Raw genomic sequence first — 21,260 nt, forward strand, 5'->3', positions numbered from 1 at the left:
TGATGTACAGTATCAAACTTGTGGTCTGTGCTGGTAGTGTTCTTGAGTCTTATGCCAGTTGATGCAAGTCTTTGATATTTGCTTTAACATCAAAATAGTGAAACACAAAGAGGAAGTCCCAGTACAATCCCTTTGCTAATAGTTTCTTGAATGAACAAGCATAAAGCTAATGACTGAACTCACACATCTCCCCAGCAGTTTCACAGTGTGGTGGGGGATCCTATTAATAAAAAAATGTCATATATTCTGTGTTGAACAATTAATATTAACTGTACAAATATATCATTTTTTAGTTATTAGAATCATGAGACAAAATCAAATGGCTGGCCTCCTGTTATTCAGTTGCAAAGGTATAAGTTAGACTTTCACCATTGCAACTCATTTTTTGGGTTTCAGGGGTTAGGGGAAACATTTCCTATTGTTGGTCACAGAGTAATGACAACATCTATAGGGGTCTCTGGAAGACTTCCAGAATTCTCTGTGGATTTCTGTTACAGAATGTCCACCTATAATAGTTGGATGCTTATCAGCAGGTTCTATGACTCTCTTCTTTGAGATTGGGCTGGTGGATTTTGGAAAGGATTGGCCAGAAGATTGTTGTATCTATCTATCTCAATGCAAACCATAACTAAATGTTAGATTAAAGAATTAAAGAAAATGAAAATCTCCCGAATTTTCATTTTCTCCTCAAAGAGATTCTCCTGAAAGGAGATTCCACCTGGACATTAGGAAGGACTTCCTGACTGTGAGAGCAGTTCAGCAGTGGAGCTCTCTGCCCAGGAGTGTGGTGGAGGCTCCTTCTTTGGAGGCTTTTAAACAGAGGCTGGATGGCCATCTGTCAGAGGTGCTTTGAAGGTGATTTTCCTGCTTCTTGGCAGGAGGTTGGACTGGATGGCTCACAAGGTCTCCTCCAACTCTATGATTCTATGAATTATGAAACACAATGGAGATACTTAGAAGTTTCTATCCATGGCTTAATCTCTATTTATGTATTATACATTTGATGATTGCATTTAAGGCATTTCTTTCCCTTTTAAACAATTTAAAGCATTGGGGGCAGGTTTAGATAGAAAAAACAAACCCTAGAATTTAGTATAGCAACCTTTCCTTGCATTGTCGAAGGCTTTCACAGCTGGAATCACTGGAGTTTTGTGTGGTTTCCATACTGTATGGCAGGATCCTTTGAAAATGCCAGCCACAGATGCACGCAAAATGTCAGGAGAAAATGCTGCTAGAACACAGCAATACAGCCCAGAAACTACACAACACTCCAACCTTTCCATTTTGGAACAAAAACCTGAGAACTCCTGTAAGCATGAATGAAGTCTCATTGCAGAATCTTAGCAATGGGAAGCATAGTCCTGATGCCAATATCTCTTTTACGTGGATATGTGAAATGCATTTGTTTCCCAAACATCATTTTTGAATACAATTGGGAAGCTGCCCCGAGTCTCCTCAGGGAGAGAGGGCAGGTTAAACAGAAATTATTATTATTATTATTATTATTATTATTATTATTATTATTATTATTATTTCTGTCATGTGCAAAAGATGACTGCAAAAGGAGGAGAGTTTATTCAGTTCCGTGGAAGTGTGTGGCTCCTGTCCCAATAAAAAGGTAGCACTTTTGATGCTTTCACCCCATAAGTGATTGGCCTTGTTGGACGTAAGAGCAGAGTCTGTATGGTGACAGAGATCCTTGCATGCAGCCCCGTGCATTAGGAATTCTTTATCAGGGCTCTTGCTTATTGTCTGTAATGTGTTCTCTCATTTTAGCAGTAATTGATCAAATTTCTAATATAATGGCTGAAGCATCAACTAAAATACACAGAAATATTCATTTTTCAAAACTCACGTAATAAATCAGACCTCAAAGCAAGAAATAGATTCCTCCTAACACAAATGGATGTTTTTGCTCACGGTCCAACATAATTTGTTATCTAAGATCAAACAGTGAGTTGTTTGATCTCATTTATGGTTTGATTTATCTTGATGATAAATTGGTAAGATTTAACTCTAAATCTAAAAGTCAGACACCTCACTGGAGCTAAATTAGAATTAAGTTTAGTTTAAAAAATGTTTTCATGAATATCAAATAGTAGAACTGGCAACTCTTCTGAAAAACAAACAATTCAGACTGTGTTTACTGTTTGCAATCAGAACCACAACCTTAGTGCAATATTATATTTATTTCTTACAGTAATTTTGGTTGCCATACAAGAGTAGTAAGGAGTAGGGAAAGTGCAAGTTACAGGAGCTTGATTTTGTTTTAATCAATTTGAAAGAAGAGGAATTAAAGCACAAAAATTACAGCAACATAGATAACATGAATACCAGTTGTTACACAAACAATAGCAAAAAACTTTACTATCTAGAAAAGAAAAGAAAAAAATGCAATGGGAAAATTATCAGTAGTAGAGGCTCGTACGTAGAGTCATTGCCAGATCAACTGGGTAATGCTTATTTGTAAAGGAACTCGGAAAATCACTTTTATTAACTTAAGTACCACAAATAGTTAGCTTTTGTGATATGTAAATTATGTAAATCAACAGTCACATAGAGTCATTTTAGAATATATGAATTAAAACTTAAAGGTTCCTAGACACCCAGGGAAAGAAGTCTGTGCAGTTATACACAATTTACATCTTGTGTGGTTTTGGTATTGTATACACAAATATTACAGAAACTAGGCATGTAAATGCAATTTATTTAAATTACAGTATATAAACAAAAGTTGTTCCTAAAACCTGGAATATCATTAACCATATTATCTCAAACACCTTATTTTGCACCATCATAGTAGCAGGACATTAGAAGGGCCAAGCTCACCCCCAGCATTTCAAAAAGAAATCAAGATGACAGGAGGGATATCTGTTACTATTGCTTTCTGTGAGAAAACCATCAAACAGTGCTTAAAAACTACTTCATCTTGGCAAAGGTGTCCTTTATTGTTATTGTTTCTTGCAGGCTCTATTACCCTTAGATTATAAGACACAATGTAAAAATAAACTATTTCATTAGCTCTTTGATGTTTAAATCTCTTCTCTACTGTAATGTACCTACTATTGAAGTGCCTGAATTAAGGTAACATATGCAAGAGGTCCCCTTTAAGGAAGGGATTGCCATCACCTGTAACTTTGTGTACATCACCATCAATATTGAACAGTAAAAGGTTATGAATAACAGCAGCTTAAAAGTATTTCTTTCCTATTTTCTTTTTCTATCGTTACTTGTAATGTATTTCCTGGCACGTATTATAGAGGTAACACCAACTGCATCCAAAGAAACAAAAAGTATCATGGCGTTCGTGGTTTATTTACTGAATTCTGTAATATCACCAAATGGAAGACAATGATGGCTGATTTCTCTTTTCATTTTGTATACACTCTCCCCTCCCAATTATTTGATGGCTTTTTGTAGCCACCAAAAATGTGAATGTCATAGTCTCCATAAAAATCCATGTAATTATGGAAATCTCAGTCCGCTTACATTTCAACTAGATTTTAATTACAAGGTTACAGTGGAACTTTCAAATGCAAATAGAAACCTGCAAAGGGTGGGACAACAGCTGTTAAGTCAAAAGACCAGTTTTTGCAGGGAGTGGGGTGGAAAAAAAAGAGAGAGAGAGATGAATATTTCAGATTTAACCACTGTATTGTTAATTGTAACCATGTTTGAAGAAACACGCATCTTCTGAAGAAGTTCTAGCAAAGATAGAAAATATAACACAGCTCTGCTGGTTCAGATGCATCCAAATGAGGTTGATTTAAAAAGGTCAAAACTTAATAATTATTCCACAGAAATAGTAGTAAACCACAAAAGTTTTATTTTTTTAATTTCTAGCATTGAAGTGGCACAAAGGCTGCCCAGTAGACCAGCCACTTATATTCTTAAAATATTGTGCTTATAAACTAGCTGTACAACTATTTAAACTTGCAGTAAAGAAAGATATTGAAATTGCTAAACTTTATCTACTACTTCTAGGGCTGTTGCAGACCTAATTAGACACTTGGTTGTGAGAAAAGAAAAGTATAATTAGAGATAGGCTGGAACATGGAAAGGAATGAAGAAGGATAGAATGTGTGGTAGAGGCCCGCCAAAAATAGGAGGCCTTTCGAAAATTAAAATTCATGATATTTGAGCAACCAATCAGATGTCACTTAGTGCTACAGTGCAGGCTAAAGTTTTTGTGCAGCTGAGAACCACATTTCTGAAGCATTACTCAGGATGGGGGACAGCGTACGTTGATGGTGTTAATCTTCAAAACATTACCAAATTGTTACCACAAAAGATTACCATTCCAATTATGCATTCTGATCTCCATAATCAAGCCATATATTTTTGATAAAATCCCATGTTAGCTTGTTATCTTAGTTTAAACACGTCTCCTGAAAATGGGAATGTTCTCTTGAAATGTTGCTCTAGTTCATTTGGTAATGGAGAAATGGAATTGCTGAATTTTTAGGATTTTGGGTAAACATTGATTCCAGTTATTAGATTCTTGATTATCAGAAAAGGTGTCCCTGGTATCAGAGACCCATGGTAACAGAGACCCATTGTTTTCATAAAACCAGTTCTGAGAACATACACAATATTTTACATTTTAATGTTGTTCCTTCAAGACCAAAGGAAATAACTGTTAAACACCAAGAGACCCTAAAAATGCATTCCTACATGTGAAAACAGCATTTTGCTGGGTGGCCTCAGGAGGGTGAATTTTCTCATGTAAGTAAGGGTAGTCAGTTTCAATCCAAAGATCCTCTTCAAGCTGGATAAGCCCCCTCTGCACACAATGAATTGTAACGATAGCTTGTGCCAGAGTGTCTGCATCTACGTATAGTCTGCAGAAGCAGTGTCTGGTTCTTATGGCTTTTTGGATCATAGCTGTGATTGGGCCTCATGCCATTCATGAGCATTTTGATCCAACAAGAGCAATCTATACATAAAAATGAGTTTCTCTAGATGAAATCCTCTTCAAGCAGTGGGAATAATTGTGAAGGGCAGGGAGCAAGGGGAGCAGAGACATTGACAGCAGGAGTTACCTCTGTCAGTCAGGGACATTGAATTGTATTAGCCGCCACTGCCTTGACCAGGTGCTGGTCCACTCTTTGGAGGACATATAAGAGGAAGGGCTTATACAGCCATCTATGTATTCACCGCCTAGACTCAACACTTGGAGGGCCAACATACTCAGATAATGAGAGATCGCCCATGTAAGTAAGCATGGGATCGTAGTGGGCAAATGTTCCACTCCTATATGAGAGGATCTCTGAATTGCAGAATTATAATAAAGGATCCCCTCTTTAATACTAGAAACCTGTAAAAAATCTTTCCTGCTACATATCTCTGGTTCCATATTTTCAGAGTGTTTACAGGACAGAAAGGTGGAAGAAAACAGATTTAGTAGTATTTACTAATTTGAAAAAGTGACTGTAAATGCCACATTAAAATACCAATCTGCCATCCAAATCCAACATAAGGAGCTGAATACATCTAAACGGAAGCATCACCTAACAACCAATGTCTTTTATTGCAATCTTTGAACATGTTTATTTTCTTTTCAGATAGGATTTTCTTTTCTTAGGAAGCTTCCATGGGTTTTACTGTCACATATACGGAAAGGAAGCATGCTTGAAAGTTATCTTGCAACTTTGGAACACGCTAAACATAAATGGAAAAACAAATACTTAGGTGTAGGCAACACAGATTCACTGGAAGACAAGAACTAATTTCATTACTGAAAAACCGAGAAACATCATAATCTGGTCAAACAGATGTCACAAAGGAAAATTTGAAATCTCTGGCTGCATGAATGCTGTGTTTAATTAAATGCAGTAAATACATTCTGAAAAGTGGAAGGTTAGTATGAAAACATCAGTGGGCAGAACTGGAAATCAGAATGGGAAAATCCACTGAGAAGTCAACTGACAGGTGCATGGGCACTAGTGTAATGGTCAAGTGCAGTGGCAAGGGAAGCAGAGACTGCAAAAAGTGCTGGGCACAAGACTTCATTGTGAAAGACACACACCTGTGAGTTTCAAACCAAAAGGAAACCAGAACATTATTGTTCAAGCAGGAAGGCATTCCGGAGGGCTGGAACTCATTTCACAAATATGGAAAAGGATAGATGTTGCGTGTACGTGTGCCCACCCAGCAAGGTAAAAGGAGAAAAAAATCAGCATGGTTCATCAAGGTAGCAATAATTTACTTTCCTTATTCCTTCTACTTACACCCTCCCTTTTTAATATAGATGGTCCCATTAATGAGAATTTACCTGAGGTTGCTCCTGGGTACTAAACTTACAATTTGCATTGCTGCAAATCAGAAACTACAGGGACTGACTGATGCATTAAATTGATGGTACTCTTGGGGAGCCAAGGCATTTGGGGTGTTTCGGTACCAGCCTATCTCTATTTATAACAAAGGTTTGTGAGGCAAGAGCAGCCATTCTTATCTGTCCAACAGCTGTTTCAAGGCTCTTTCTATGTTCATTCTGTGACCAACTCTAGTCACTCCAAGGTCTATCAAGTCTTCCTTCTGGAGGTTTGGTAAGTGAGTGCCATCTATTTCATTATCCATAAAGGTCTCTTTATGTTCACCTAAGTTTAAACTTTCCAACCAATCTGCCACATCTGGTTTAGTCCACAGGTGGACAGGCTTAGTTGTAAAAGGCTTATTTGAGATTGGCTGTTGCAATATGGAGGGAGAAGGAGACCTGCTGCGCCCTGTGTTCAAAGCAAAGAGGTCCCCCGAAGGAGGCTGGCTGGGTAGGCTAAAAACTTCAGAAAGGGTTGGAGAAGGAGATGCAACTGGAACAGCAGCAGTCAGAGGAGCCGGCAAGATGTCTTTACTTATCTCTGTTGGTGAAGCCACCGGACTTGGAGCATGCCTTGCTCCTGATGTCCTACTATCATAGTCTGGGGATCGGCTCTGCAGGGTGATGGGCTGGCTAGTCCCAGGCCGGACAGTAAACGTGATGGTTGAACTCCGAGTACCTGAGACTGTGCTCATGACTTCTGTGCTCCTGAAATCATAAAGGAACACAAAAACAATTACCAGAATTACCAATTTCCAACACTTCTAAGTCAAAAACACTTATGCACTGATCTTTTTTAAAACACTGAAAAATCCAAAAGAAATGCCATAAAATTTGAAAAAACAATTATAAAGGATGATTGCCACTATTTTAAAAACCAAATACAATCTTTAATATAATTAATTAATTTATATAAATAAATATCCAATTTACTAATCTCTGGCAAAAGTTGGTAGCAATACTGTTACCTGTAACTAGGTTTTTTTTTCTGTGTCAGGAGCAACTTGAGAAACTGCAATTTGCTTCTGGTGTGAGAGAAATGGCTGTCTGCAAGGACGTTGTCCAGGAGACGCCTGGATGTTTGATGTTTTTACCATCTTTGTGGGAGGCTTCTCTCATGTCCTCACATGGAGAGCTGGCTCTGACAGAGGGAGCTCAACCCGCTCTCCCCAGATTTGAACCACTGACCTGTCAGTCAGCAGTTCTGCTGGCACAAGGGTTTAACCCACTGCATCACTGAGGGCTCCAGATGTAACTAGTTACTTTTGGGTGGTCACAAGCATAGAACATAGTCACTTTTCAAAAGTAGTGTAATCAGTTAGGAATTATATTATGATGAGAAGGAATGGTTTCCAGTCCGTCTGAAAAGTTACTTTTTAAGATTGTTCTAGAGGCATTTTGATAAGGATGTTCTAGTTTTCCTCATTAAAACGTAACAGAAAATCAAGAGAAAAATGATAAACATTATAACAAGTAAAAAAGAACTCTCTTGACATTGCAATTAACTAATGCAATGCATTACTTTTCAAACACTAACAAGCAATGAAGAAAGGTTTAAAAAGGAATTTTCCACTGAGCAGCCCTTTTTCTGTTATTCCAAATTGCTCCAAATTATCCATGGAGAAAAATCGACACAACCAAGGAAGTTTCTTCATGTCATTGTTGGTTATTATTCAATACTGAAATCCCTCTTTGAGCAAAGCAAAATGGAAAAGACAAATCAATCTCAAAGATAACCAGCATGAACTTTTTAAACCTTAGCATATTGGAACCAGTGCTTTGAAACCTAGCCTGGCCTAATAAGGGAAGCCAGTGCAGGTGGCAGGTCACTGTGAACTTTCCAAACCCAGTGATTAGTTTATGTCACACCAAGAATAAAACAGTGTATTACAGCAGTACATTTTTGGAAGTCATGAATCAAAAATAATTTGTTGGTGGGCTAAAACTGCAGGAACAAGCTACAGCAGATTTGGGAAACCTACTTCAAGATACAGTTGTATCTGAGGTATCTAAAAGCAGACACTGTTCCAAAACCATGGATCTGCAAGCCTAATTGCCCACAGGAGCCTGCATTCCACTAAAGCAAATGTTCTTTCTACCATAAGCCATGGTAATACATGAATATCTTCAATATCTCACACTTGTCTGGACCCAACTACTATTATTTATTATTTATTTACAACATTTATAGCCCGCCTTTCTCAACCATACGGCGACTCAAGGTGGGTTACAGATTGGCACAATTCAATGCCATGCATTCATAAAAGTGTGATTAAAAACCACCAACATAACAACATAAAAACATATATAAAAACCATTAAAACATGTAGTTACCAATATCATCTTGTTAAAATTGTTTTCCAGTATCATCATCTGGCCATTCCATGTCCATCATTCATAGTTTCATGTTATCTGTTCTGCTGCATGCTCAAAAGCTTGCTAAGAGAACCAAGTTTTTACCTTTTTTTGGAAAATCAGGAGGGAAGGGGATGATCTAATATCCCTGGGGAGAGAGTTCCATAGCCAGGGGCCACCACTGAGAAGTCCCTGTCCCTTGTTCTCGCCAATCGCGCTTGCGATGCAGGCGAGATCGAGAGCAGGCCCTCTCCAGACGATCTTAAGCTCCTAGATGGTTCATAAGGAGAGATACGTTTGGACAGGTAAGCTGGTCCAGAAATGTTTAGGGTTTTATAGGCTAAAGTCAGCACTTTGAATTGTGCCCAGTAACAAATTGGCAGCCACTGGAGCTGACGCAACAGAGGAGTAGTGTGCTCTCCGAGCGCTGCTTCCTTTAGTAACCTGACTGCCACCCCTTGGACCACTTGAAGCTTCTGAACAGTCTTCAATAGAGCGCGTTACAGTACTTTGTACGGGATGTAACCAGAACATGGACCATCGTGGCCAAGTCAGACTTCCCAAGGTAAGAGTATAGCTGGTGCACAAGTTTTAACTGTGCAAATGCTGCCCTGGTCACCACCAAAACCTGGGGTTCTAAGTTCAGCGATGAATCCAGGATCACACCCAAGATGCAAACCTGTGTCTTTAGGGAGAATGTAACCCCAACCAACACACGCTATAATCCTATGCTCTGTTCGGCCTTTCAACTGATCAGGAGTACCCCTGTCTTGTCTGGATTCAATTTCAATTTGTTCTACTACCAGCTCCTTTATACATGATCTCCAACCATGGCCAAACCCAACTCATTTCTGATTCCCTTTTAAATTTAAGGTGAACTGTGGTATTACAGTACAAATAATAATTGATTGGGAATTATTAGTTAACCTCTTCAATCATTTTCAATTAAATACTACATCACAAGATGAATACATACAAGCATCCTTCTAGGGACATATTTCAGTGGGAGAAATCCAACCGGGAAAAATCAAAATTATAAACAAATATACATTTTACAAAGGGTGTTTTTTAAGTAAGGTCCGTTTTGTTGTAGACACTATGAGTCCGCGCGCATACCGCAATGAGCATGTGAGTCGTGTACCGGCATGCCTCAGGAACAACTGTGCACAGTTTCGGCTCTGTAGCTAACCTGTACAATTCTGTTCTGTGCTTTAAAAATGTTTAAGACTATCAACTCACCCACCGCATGTGAGGTTCACTCAGTGATACGGTTTTTGTCAACAAGGAACCTACCTGCTGCAGAAATTCATCATTTGACTGTGTGGATCATAATAAATTGTGGCAAGTTCTTAGTGGGATGGGCATACCAAGCCACCTTGTCTCTCTCCTGAGGAATCTGTACAAGGACCAAGAAGCAACAGTAAGAACTGACCACGGAACAACAGACTGGTTCAAGATTGGGAAAGGCGTACGGCAAGGCTGCATCCTCTCACCCAACCTTTTTAACTTGTATGCAGAACACATCATGCGATGTGCGGGGCTTGATGAATGCAAAGCTGGGGTGAAAATTGCTGGAAGAAACATTAACAACCTCAGATATGCAGATGACACCACTCTGATGGCCGAAAGCGAGGAGGAGCTGAGGAGCCTTCTAATCAAGGTGAAAGAAGAAAGCGCAAAAGCCGGGTTGCAGCTAAACGTCAAAAAAACCAAGATTATGGCAACAAGAATGATTGACAACTGGAAAATAGAGGGAGAAACCGTGGAGGCCGTGACAGACTTTGTATTTCTAGGTGCAAAGATTACTGCAGATGCAGACTGTGGCCAGGAAATCAGAAGACGCTTACTTCTTGGGAGGAGAGCAATGTCCAGTCTCGATAAAATAGTAAAGAGTAGAGACATCAGACTGGCAACAAAGATCCGCCTAGTCAAAGCCATGGTATTCCCTGTAGTCACCTACGGATGTGAGAGCTGGACCTTAGGGAAGGCTGAGCGAAGGAAGATCGATGCTTTTGAGCTGTGGTGCTGGAGGAAAGTGCTGAGAGTGCCTTGGACTGCGAGAAGATCCAACCAGTCCATCCTCCAGGAAATAAAGCCCGACTGCTCACTGGAGGGAAAGATACTAGAGACAAAGTTGAAGTACTTTGGCCACATCATGAGGAGACAGGAAAGCCTAGAGAAGACAATTATGCTGGGGAAAGTGGAAGGCAAAAGGAAGAGGGGCCGACCAAGGGCAAGATGGATGGATGGCATCCTTGAAGTGACTGGACTGACCTTGAAGGAGCTGGGGGTGGTGACGACCGACAGGGAGCTCTGGCGTGGGCTGGTCCATGAGGTCACGAAGAGTCGGAGACGACTGAACGAATGAACAACAACAACGATGATACTGTTATGAGTGAAAGCAAAGTGCGTAAGTGGGTACGACAATTCAAAGATGGCCGTGACAACGTCCATGATGAGGACCGCTTCGGTCGTCCTTCTTTGATTACAGACGATTTGGTGGCTTCAGTTGAAGCGAGGATTCGTGAAGAGGGTATTTTAAAATTGGTTCAGAGGTATGTTAAGTGTTTGAACAAACTTGGCAACTATGTCAAAAAATAGAGTGAAGTATGTACTTTCTGAAAATAAATTTACTTTTTTGAAATAAACTTTCGTTGTGTACTTATGTTCAAACGGACCTTACTTAAAAAATGCCCCTCGTATTTATCCATTTGCAATAGACTTGGTAGGTAACTCTAGATGGAATTAGCAACGGCATGTAGTTCAGAATCAGTAAAATATTCATCAAAATCCATCTTAATTACCTTTCCTGATTCACAGAAGCCTACAAGACAAAGTACATACAATGCAGAATCTGTGCTGAAGCACTTTTTACCACCAAAAACACAGAGTTGTTCAGATTTAAAATTAGGTTGTCTCCTATTGATGGTGACAACTGCTGCAGACAAATAATTTCAAAGATAAATCACCCACAATTATGCGTAAATAGTTTATTTGGATTTCAGCTTGTGCCATAATTACTTTACAATCACTGTGGAGAAAACTCTGGTCAAAGGTTATCCATATGCCATTTGGTAAGAAAATACATGGAAGTGATTTACTCACAAGATTTATTTAGCAACAATAATTGTATTAAATTATGTCCAAACAGAAGCTGTGCTAAATTATATCCAACTGTATTATATTATATTCAGTTGTGACACTTGAATTCTGAAGTAATAACAACATATTAAATTGACTTGTTTGAAACACTGATTATGAGTAGTGATGATTTTAAAAAAACCTCTTCTTGGGCGGTTAAATCTCCATTTTTATAGTCGTGGAAAGAGCATTGTTGATTTTGTATTGTCAAAGGCTTTCATGGCTGGAATCACTGGGTGGTTGTAGGTTTTTCTAGGAGAGAATGCTTTTAGAACATGGCCATATAGCCCGAAAAACCTACAAGAACCCAATGTTGATTTTACCTGTAATATATTCATTTTTGGCAAACAAGGGATGGGCATCCAAGAGTGCTGGGTAGCTCTTCCCATTTGCTCCAAACAGACTAGAAAAAGAAAGTACTTACGATATCCTCCTACCTCCTAATGCTTTTATTGATGCTACTACCAACATGATTCTAGTAAAAGTTTCAATAGTAAGAGCAAAATGCCTAGATCAAGGGAAGTAATAGTACCATTCTATTCTGCTTTGCTCATACCTCACTGAGACTTACTGTGTCCAGTTTGAGGCACCACAATTCAGGAAAGATATTGACAAGCAAGAACAGGTCCAGGAGGGGGGCACCAAAATGATCAAAGGTCTGGAAGGCAAGCCCTATGGGGAGCAGCTTAGGGCGCTGGGCACACCTGGAGAAGAGAATGTTAAGGGCGGGAGGGGAGATGATGGCCAGGGATCTCTGACTTAATGGCCCATGTGGTCTCTTTCAACTGTGTGATTCCATAATTCTACTCTTAGGAGGTCAGTTAATTGCAGACACCGTTGAAGAGGCAAATGCTCCTGAGGGACAGAAAAACCTTCAGGAACTCATTAAAATTTGCAACATATAAAATTGGTCAGACACGAAGCCAGGCAACAGCCTGAGATATAATTTTTCCCCACAGGTGGGGTGATGGGGAGGGATGGGACTACCTTCAGCCTAACAGCTTCTCATACCAACACCCTACATTGCCTGTTGGAAATGAGCATTTCATAGGAAAGACAAATGTTTCTTTTTCCAGCAAAAAAGGAGGGTCAAGTCAGAGCTTCTCTTATTAGGGTGGGTGGTGCAGATGTCTCAATGCCCTAGGTTTTTATTACCTGCTATAAGTTCCTCCTTACAAAGGCAGCTTCAGCTGATTCAAAGCTGTTGAGCAGCGGTTCCCAACCTTTTTTTGACTAGGGACCACTTAACTAGGGACCACTTTGACCAGGGACCACTCTCCAATATTGCTACCAAAAGGGTTACGAACCAGTTTTTGAACAACTTTACATTTGGTTTGGTTATTTGGGGTGCTGATTCAGAAAACTGCATTGTATGGAGCACATCAGCTCTAGTTTCTGAACATATGCCATCCAGTAGTCGCCATCTGCTACCCACACAAAACCGTATTTAATAAATTAGAGCTGATGTGGTAGTAGTAACCTTTCGTGGGTAGTCAGCCTCTCCCCTCCTGACATCCCTATTGCCTCGGCACTTTAAGAGGGTTTCGCGAGACCAGATGCTCTCATTGCCACGTGGTTTCGAGGCAACGGTGTAGTGATGGTGAGGCCATGGACCATATTTTTGTTCTTGCGGACCACTGGTGGACCATGGACTGCTGTTGAGTTATAGTGTCTAATCAATATGGAAAGTGAATTACAAGTGGCTGCTCTACAGATTTGTGATAGGGAGTATTGGCAGAAAACACTGTTATTGCATCCAAAATATGTTTAACATCTTGCAAAGCTGTTTTAAAACTAAGATTACAATCCAGAGCCAATTCACCATGCCACTAACAATGGAACTACCTGCTTCAATATATTTCCCAGAATCACATTCTACTGCATCCAGTAGACATTTTCTCTAGTAGTAGGCTCAGGGATACATCCTTAGGACTGAACAGAAGGTTCTTGTTGATGGGAAGCTTCCCACTGGAGTGGAAATCATCTATCTGACAGATGGCAAGCTATTTAACCTTAGCAGACTGAAGGTTACAACAACATCTGTTATAGAACTCCAATAGGCTGATGACAATGTCATCTGTACGCATTCAGAAGAAGACCTACAAGCCACTCTAAACACCTTTGCGGAAGCATACTAGAAGTTCGGCTTGTCATTGAACATCGAGAAAACCAAAGTGCTCTACCAGCAGTCACCAGCCAATCCCTCTCCAATGCCAGAAATACAGCTTAATGGTTCACTAGAAAATGTTGACCATTTCCACTACCTTGACACCACCACTCCACAAAAGTCAACATTGACACTGAAATACAATACCACCTGAGCTCTGCATTTTTCCAAATGAAGCAGAGTGTTTGAAGACCGGGACATCCGTAGGGATACCTAGGTGCTTGTTTATAAAGCTATTGTCCTCCCAACCCTGCTATACACCTGCGAGATGTGGACTATCTACAGATGTCACATGCAACTCCTAGAATAATTCCATCAGTGTTGCCTCTGAAAAATCCTGCAAATCTCTTGGGAAGATAACTGGACAAATGCCAGCATGAGGGAAGAAGCAAAGACCACCAGCACTGAAGTGATGGTCCTCCACCATCAACTCGGCTGGACCGGCCCCATTGTCCAGATGCCCGGCCACCGTCTCCCAAAGTAGTTGCTCTACTCCAAACTCAAACCTTAAAAACTCTGGAATAGACACTGAGAATTGGGAAGCTCCGGCCCTTGAGCGCTCCAGCTGGATTTTAGCTGTGACCAGAAGTGCTGTGGAATTTGAAGAGGCACAAATGGAGGGCAAAAGAGAGAAACGTGCCAAGTGGAAGGCACATCAAGCCAACCCTGACTGGGACTCCCTTCCACCTGGAAACCAATGCCCTCACTGCAGGAGAACCGTCAGATGAAGAATAGGGCTCCACAGTCACCTATGTACCCACTGCCAGTACACCGATCTTGGAAGACAATCCTACTTGGACAACAAGGGATCACCTAAGGAAGTAAGAAATGAAGGTAATAGCCATGTATTTTTAAAAAAAGCAAAACTAGTAATTTCTTGATAGGATTGGGATTATTTTTTGGATTATTTGGATTGTAGCAGAGAGGGAGAAGGAGTTGAACCCTTTTTATTTCATTTACTGTCTGAAGCACATTGCTTTTTTGAAGCTGCTATCTGCTTTGAGAAGAACCTCTCCCCATTGGTATCAAAGGGTTAAACCTGTCTCTTCACTTTCTATAGTCCTGTCACTTATTATCCTCACTCTTCAAGCAGTTCCTATCAGTAATAAGAAAAAATTGAGCAGGCAACATTATTCACGTGCTAAATACACTCTAATTAAAATCTAATAGCAAATATGAAAACAAAACAATGGTCTACAGATTGGAATTTTCAAAATATCCCCAAGAAAGAGGAACACTACAGCTTGCAGTAACTACTGGCTTGTTTCATCAATTTCCCATCCAATCAAAGTGATATGAAATGGCAGGTGCCCAAGCTGAATTCAGAAAAGGAAGAAGCATTAGTAATCACGTTGCAAACATACATTGGATTATGAAGTACACCAAATCAAAAAAAGATCAATGTATGTTTTTAGAATATAGCAAAGTCTTTGTGTAGATTTTGAAAAATATGGCTCACTCTAAAAGAAATAGCCATGTCACAATGATGCGTAATCTATACTCAGAATAGGAGGATGAACAGAATATGAAGAAACAGAATGGTTGGCAAGAAGAACAGATAAGGCTGCATTTTATCACATTGTCTCTTTAATTCATCTGCAGAACATACCATACGGAAAGCACTTGGAGGAAGGAGGTGTGAAAACTGGAGGACAGAACATTAACAAATTAAGATACGTAGATAGTACCATATTACTTGCAGAAAATAGTAAAGATTTGGAAAAGACTTATGAGGAAAATCAAAGAAGAAACTGCAAAGTAAGTTATACAGTTTCACATTAAGAAAACAAAAATAATTACCATGGATTATTTATATAACTTTAAAGTGAATAATAAAGACATTGAAGTATTTCATAGTTTTTAACAACTTGGGTCAGCTATTATTCAAACTGGAGACACTAGTTAAGAAATCAAATGAAGACTAGAACTTGGAAGGGAAGCTATGAAAGAATTAGGCAAGATCTTGAAGTGTCAAGATATATAACTGAATACAGGTGTTAGAATGATCCATGCCAAAATATTTCCATTTCTAGGTATGGTTGCAAATACAGTGAAGAAAGCTCATAAGAAGAAAATAATGACTCTGAAATGTGGTGCTGAACAAGAGTTCTATGAATATTATGGACTGCTGAAAAGACTAATAATTTGGTCCCACAGTTCATATTTTCACTGTTTACCAAGAAGAAATGACTCACCAGATAAGACAATAATGCTTGATGAGGTAGAAGGCAGTAGGAAAAGAGGAAGACCACATTATTACAGGTGGGTAGACTCAAGGAAACCACAGCCTTGAGTTTAAAATGTAATGAGATTTCTAGATTATATCTTGTTTTATATATTTTTTCAAAACAAGCCTAAGTACAAAATATTTATTTTTAATACGTGGCAGCTCAAAAACCAAGGGTGGGCAATCATTTTGGTCAAATCTTGAACCAAACTGGGTAAATCTGCATCAAATCCAAATTACATCAGATTACATCCACATTGGAGCTGAGCTGGCTCAAACTAAAGCCATTTGAATCCATTTGACAAGACACTGAACGGCACTATAAAAAGCCACATTGTATGCCTGTGAGCTTCTGACCAGAAGGAGACAGCCATCAAAGGGAGTTATCAGGGCATTCTGCTTGTATGCTCACGTGGAGTGTTGAGTGTGATGATTGGGGTACTATGTCATTGCCAAAGAAGCGCTCATAGCCAAAATTGTTTCATCTTCTCTAATGAACCAACATGTGGTCGAATGAGCCTGAATCTATTGTATTTTAAATCACAGGAACCAGTTTGCACTTAGGGCAAATATGGCTTCTTACATGTTAAGACAGGAAAACACACAGTGAAAATTCTAGAGATCATTGTAAGTGCTCTCATTATATATGACTCTTAGACAACAACAGGTTTACAGATGAAAGGATTCAACACAGTTTCTGGAGGAGGAGAAGTCATGTGGGGTGCTAAATCCCAAGTGAATGGGACACGAGACAGCAATGTACAGACCTCTATACGTTTTGGGAAGAATGATGTCTTTCTGGTAAAAAGATCCAGGAGATATGTGGGAAACTGGAATACACCTATCAAAGGTCTGGAAACCAAACCTTATGAGGAACACCTCTAGAAATGGAGTATGCTTAGCTTGTAGAAGACTAAAAAAAGGACGTAATGGCTATCTGAGTGATGTCACATAGAAGAAGCACACTTCTTTGCTGCTGCAGAGACTAGAACAGCATTTTAACCTGAAGGTTGGGACCCCTGGGGGGGTCATGAGGGGGTCTCAAAGGGGTCACCAAAGACCATCAGAAAACACAGTATTTTATTTTGGTCATGGTGGTGCTGTGTAGGAAGTTTCGCCCAATTCCATCGTTGGTGGGGTTCAGAATGCTCTTTGATTGTAGGTGAACTATACATTCAAGCAACTACAACTCCCAAATGTCAAGGTCTATTTCCCTCAAACTCTACCAGTGTTCACATTTGGGCATATTGAGTATCTGTGCCAAGTTTGGTCCAGATCCATCATTGTTTGAGTCCACTGTGCTCTCTGGATGTAGGTGAACTACAACTACAGAACTCAAGGTCTATGCCCATCAAACCATTCCAGTATTTTCTGTTGCTCATGGGAGTTCTGTGTGCCAAGTTTGTTTCAATTCCATCACTGGTGGAGTTCAGAATATTCGTTGATTGTAGCTGAACTATACATCCCAGCAACTACAACTCCCAGAAGACAAAATCAATCTCCCCCCGCGCCCACCAGTATTCAAATTTGAGCGTATCAGGTATTTGTGCCAAATTTGGTCTAGTAAATGAAAATACTTCCTGCATATCAGATATTTCTGTTACGATTCATAACAGTAGCATTAGGAAGGTTGAGAACCACTGGACTAGAACATGAACAATTGGATTAAAATTAGCAGTACAACAACAACAACAACAACATTTATTAATTTATTTTCAAATTAGCAGAAAGGTATTATACTTTTTTATTGTAAGAGCTGTTCAACAGTGGAATAGACTGCCTTGAGAGATGGTGAACTTTCATCTTTGGGGTTTTTTAAAACAGAGATTGGATGGCCAACTTTCCATAGTGCTTTAATGTTATTCCTGCATGGCAGAGAGTTGTACTAGATTGCCCATGTAGTGCCTTCCAACTTTTAAGTCCTGATTCTTCCCCTCAAAAATGGCCCATTCCCCCAGGTCTTCTCTTTTAAGATACAAGAGGCAATTTTCACATCCAATTATATGATTCTATGCCAAATGAGGTTGCCAGGATTCATCAAGCTTATTGACCTCTTTTTTCTGATTTACATGGCAATGCATCAGTTTTACTCCCAGAAATAGAACTATAAAGGACCAGGAGTCTTTAGTAGAATGGCTTATTGTTTCAAATGGCTCTGAACAAATGGAATAAACTAATGTTTTAGTCAATAGTTAGAAACTGGAAGGCAAATATCATTTAAGAGGCATCACAGAAACCTCATGGGGTGAGTCTTATAACCAAAATGTATATTGTATTCAAAAGGAACAGATTGAACAGGAAGTGGGGCGAACTAGTTTTATATCTAAAGGATGTGTAAACTTTTGAGGAGATCCATAACCTCAGTCTTAAAACTTGGAAGACAGATTGAAAAGACAGTGACTTACCTATGAAATTTGCTCATTGGATTATACTTTCTTAGAACAGATTCATAACATTCAGAAAGGAAAGATATAGTAGTAACAGAAGACCTCATCTAACCTTATATTTGTTAGAAGTGAAAATGTGCCAAGAAGAAAGGTCTAACACAGTGGTTCTCAACCTGTGGGTCCCCAGATGTTTTGGCCTTCAACTCCCAGAAAACCTAACAGCTGGTAAACTGGCTGGGGTTTGTGGGACTTGTAGGCCAAAACACCTGGGGACCCACAGGTTGAGAACCATTGGTCTAACAAATTCCTCACTTGTCTTGCTGACAATTTCATATATAGAAGGCGGAAAATATAACAAGGGGATCAACTTTTTTGCACATGTTCTCACCAATAGAGATGGGGATGGGAAAAAATTAATTTCTCTCTTCTCACCCTCATTCTAACTCACCCACCACATTCTTTCTTTTCCACTTCTTTCCATGCAACTTTGAAAAAAATACTTTTAAAAACTCATTCTCTTTAAGATAATGCAGCATAATTATGACATGTCCCATGGATTGGCCGATATGGCAAGCTTTGCCACAGGCTTACCAGATTTCTGTAGCTTGTTGCCCTGCTTGAGCATTTGCTGTTCTGGAAACCACTGGGCCTTATGTTACCTATACCTTACTTTGCATAAACATTGTCTACTAGATGGAAAATATGTTGCTGAACGATAACTGTGGTATTTACATTAAAGTTGTGGTCATCCCATTTAGCCCATTATATGATGTCCAGCCTCTTTGTCTCACCAAAATATTCTTTTGCTCTTTCCCAGATTAAGATGCTGGGAAATGACAGACATTGTGCTATTCTGGTTGTGTGCTGTGTTGAAACAAACAGCTGTGTCAGGACCTCAAGATGTGTCTCCAGCTGCCTTGCCCTATCATTTTCCAGGCCCTTGCATCTAGAGTGCCTCAAAAACTCTTTGGTTGGAGCACTGAGAAGTTTTTTTGAGGTAGCATGGGCAGAAATAAGTATGATGAAAGAGCTACATCAGGTGATACAGGAGCTTGACTGTCATGCCTTAACAGGAAAACAAATAATCTGCAGTTGTTATAGTTCCTGAACAATGAAGTGTGTAGAGAATAATAAAAATGAAAGTAGATTAATTATAAATTAAGAAGTAGCCACAACCTCAAAAAGTATTACAGTACCTGAACATATACTACAATACATCGTCCTCTTCCAGGTACATTTGTCTTGCAACAGACTGACGAAGCCACCCTTCTGAATTTTACTAGACTACACACAACTCCTATGCAGAAAATTTTCAAAAGAAAGGCTGAGTTTCTAAAATATTATCCTACACATGTTCTACTGAAATGAATGATAGCAGTGCAAAACCTGGTGGACTGTATTCTAGATTAGTGCTTCTCAGCCTATCTATGCGGAGGGCTGCCAATTATTGTTTTCCAATGTGGCAATGCCTGGCACTATGTTTGTGCCCATTGAGTACAAGTATGTCTTCCATTTCCTGGAACATGCAAACAGGAATGGACATTGGTCCAGGGAGCACCAGTTTGAATAGCACTGTCCTAAATTAAATGGACAAAGTAAATGGCTGAAGATACAGTGATGTAGTAAAAAAGGGGGTAACAATCCACAGATGATTTTTTTTCTTAGGTTAACAAAATAATTTACAACTGTAAAATAACATTTTGACAAGACTAAGGCTGCAGTTCTGAACACACTTATTTGGTGAAAACTCTACTCAATAAAGTGAAATTAATTTCTGTCATATGTCAGGCTGCTCTGAAAGAGATTCTGGAAACATACACAGGGTAACCACATTGGCCATTTTGTAAGAGGTTCTGTAACTGTTCAACATTAACTTAATGTTAATCTTAATGCAAGGCAGAGAAATGTTATGGTACTTGAAAATCATGCTTTTGCCACATTTTGGAACATTTGTACAGTCTTTTATTATGGTGTTCCTCTGAAACTGCAAGTTCACCCAAAGGCTGATTTACTTCAATAATATTAACTCTGCAGTCCTAAGACTCACTGTGATATAAAGACAGAGGCTAGAGTACACGGACTATTTTAGCAATAAGATGTTTAAACGCAACATTACATGAACAGCAATCAGGGCCAGTATCATACTTGAAAGGGCCATTATAGTTGGCACTATACTTGGTGGATGGCTCTTTTAATCTCCATTCCCTGGAGGTCTCTCCTCCAGCTCCCCTTCTAGCTCATCTGAAGGAAGACTTAGCTGTTTATCAGACTGAACTGCTGAAGGATTCAGCTGCCTTAGTCATGTTGGAAGAGTCCACAAAGGTCATCCAAACCCAAGCCCCAGCCTTGCAGGAATATACAATCAAAGGACTCCTGACAACAGCCATCCAGATTTTAGTTTTAAATCCCCAAAGAAGGAGACTCCACTACACACTCTGAAGCAAAAAATGCCACAGCTCTTACTATCTTCCCATTGTCTGGATGCAATCTCTTTTTCTGTAACTTGAATCCATTGCTTTGTGTCCTCATCTCTTGAGCAGCAGAAAACCAGATAGTTCAATCTTCACAATGACATCTCTTCAGATGGCTAGCATGTGGCCTTTTAGTCTTCTTTTCTAGGGTAAGCATATTCTGCTCCCTAAGCCATAAAGTATGATTTTTAGGCCA

At 39.5% G+C, this 21,260-nt stretch overlaps 1 protein-coding gene across 10 annotated transcripts in view; it reads right to left on the reverse strand.

Moving 5' to 3' along the window:
• Nucleotides 1–2,170: 2,170 nt before the first annotated feature.
• Nucleotides 2,171–21,260, reverse strand: part of SHANK2 (SH3 and multiple ankyrin repeat domains 2) — a 410,725-nt gene continuing 391,635 nt past the window's right edge. For 9 of the 10 annotated variants that reach the window (XM_067462710.1, XM_060765238.2, XM_060765278.2 and 6 more), the window contains one exon: nt 2,171–7,024. In XM_067462710.1, coding sequence (XP_067318811.1) covers nt 6,451–7,024 — 574 coding nt within the window. In that variant the 3' untranslated portion in view covers nt 2,171–6,450. The remainder of the gene's footprint in view (nt 7,025–21,260) is intronic. The other variant, XM_060765248.2, reaches the window with a different exon arrangement.

The sequence above is a fragment of the Anolis sagrei genome, chromosome 1 (assembly GCF_037176765.1).
Source record: "Anolis sagrei isolate rAnoSag1 chromosome 1, rAnoSag1.mat, whole genome shotgun sequence".
Lineage (NCBI taxonomy): Eukaryota > Metazoa > Chordata > Lepidosauria > Squamata > Dactyloidae > Anolis > Anolis sagrei.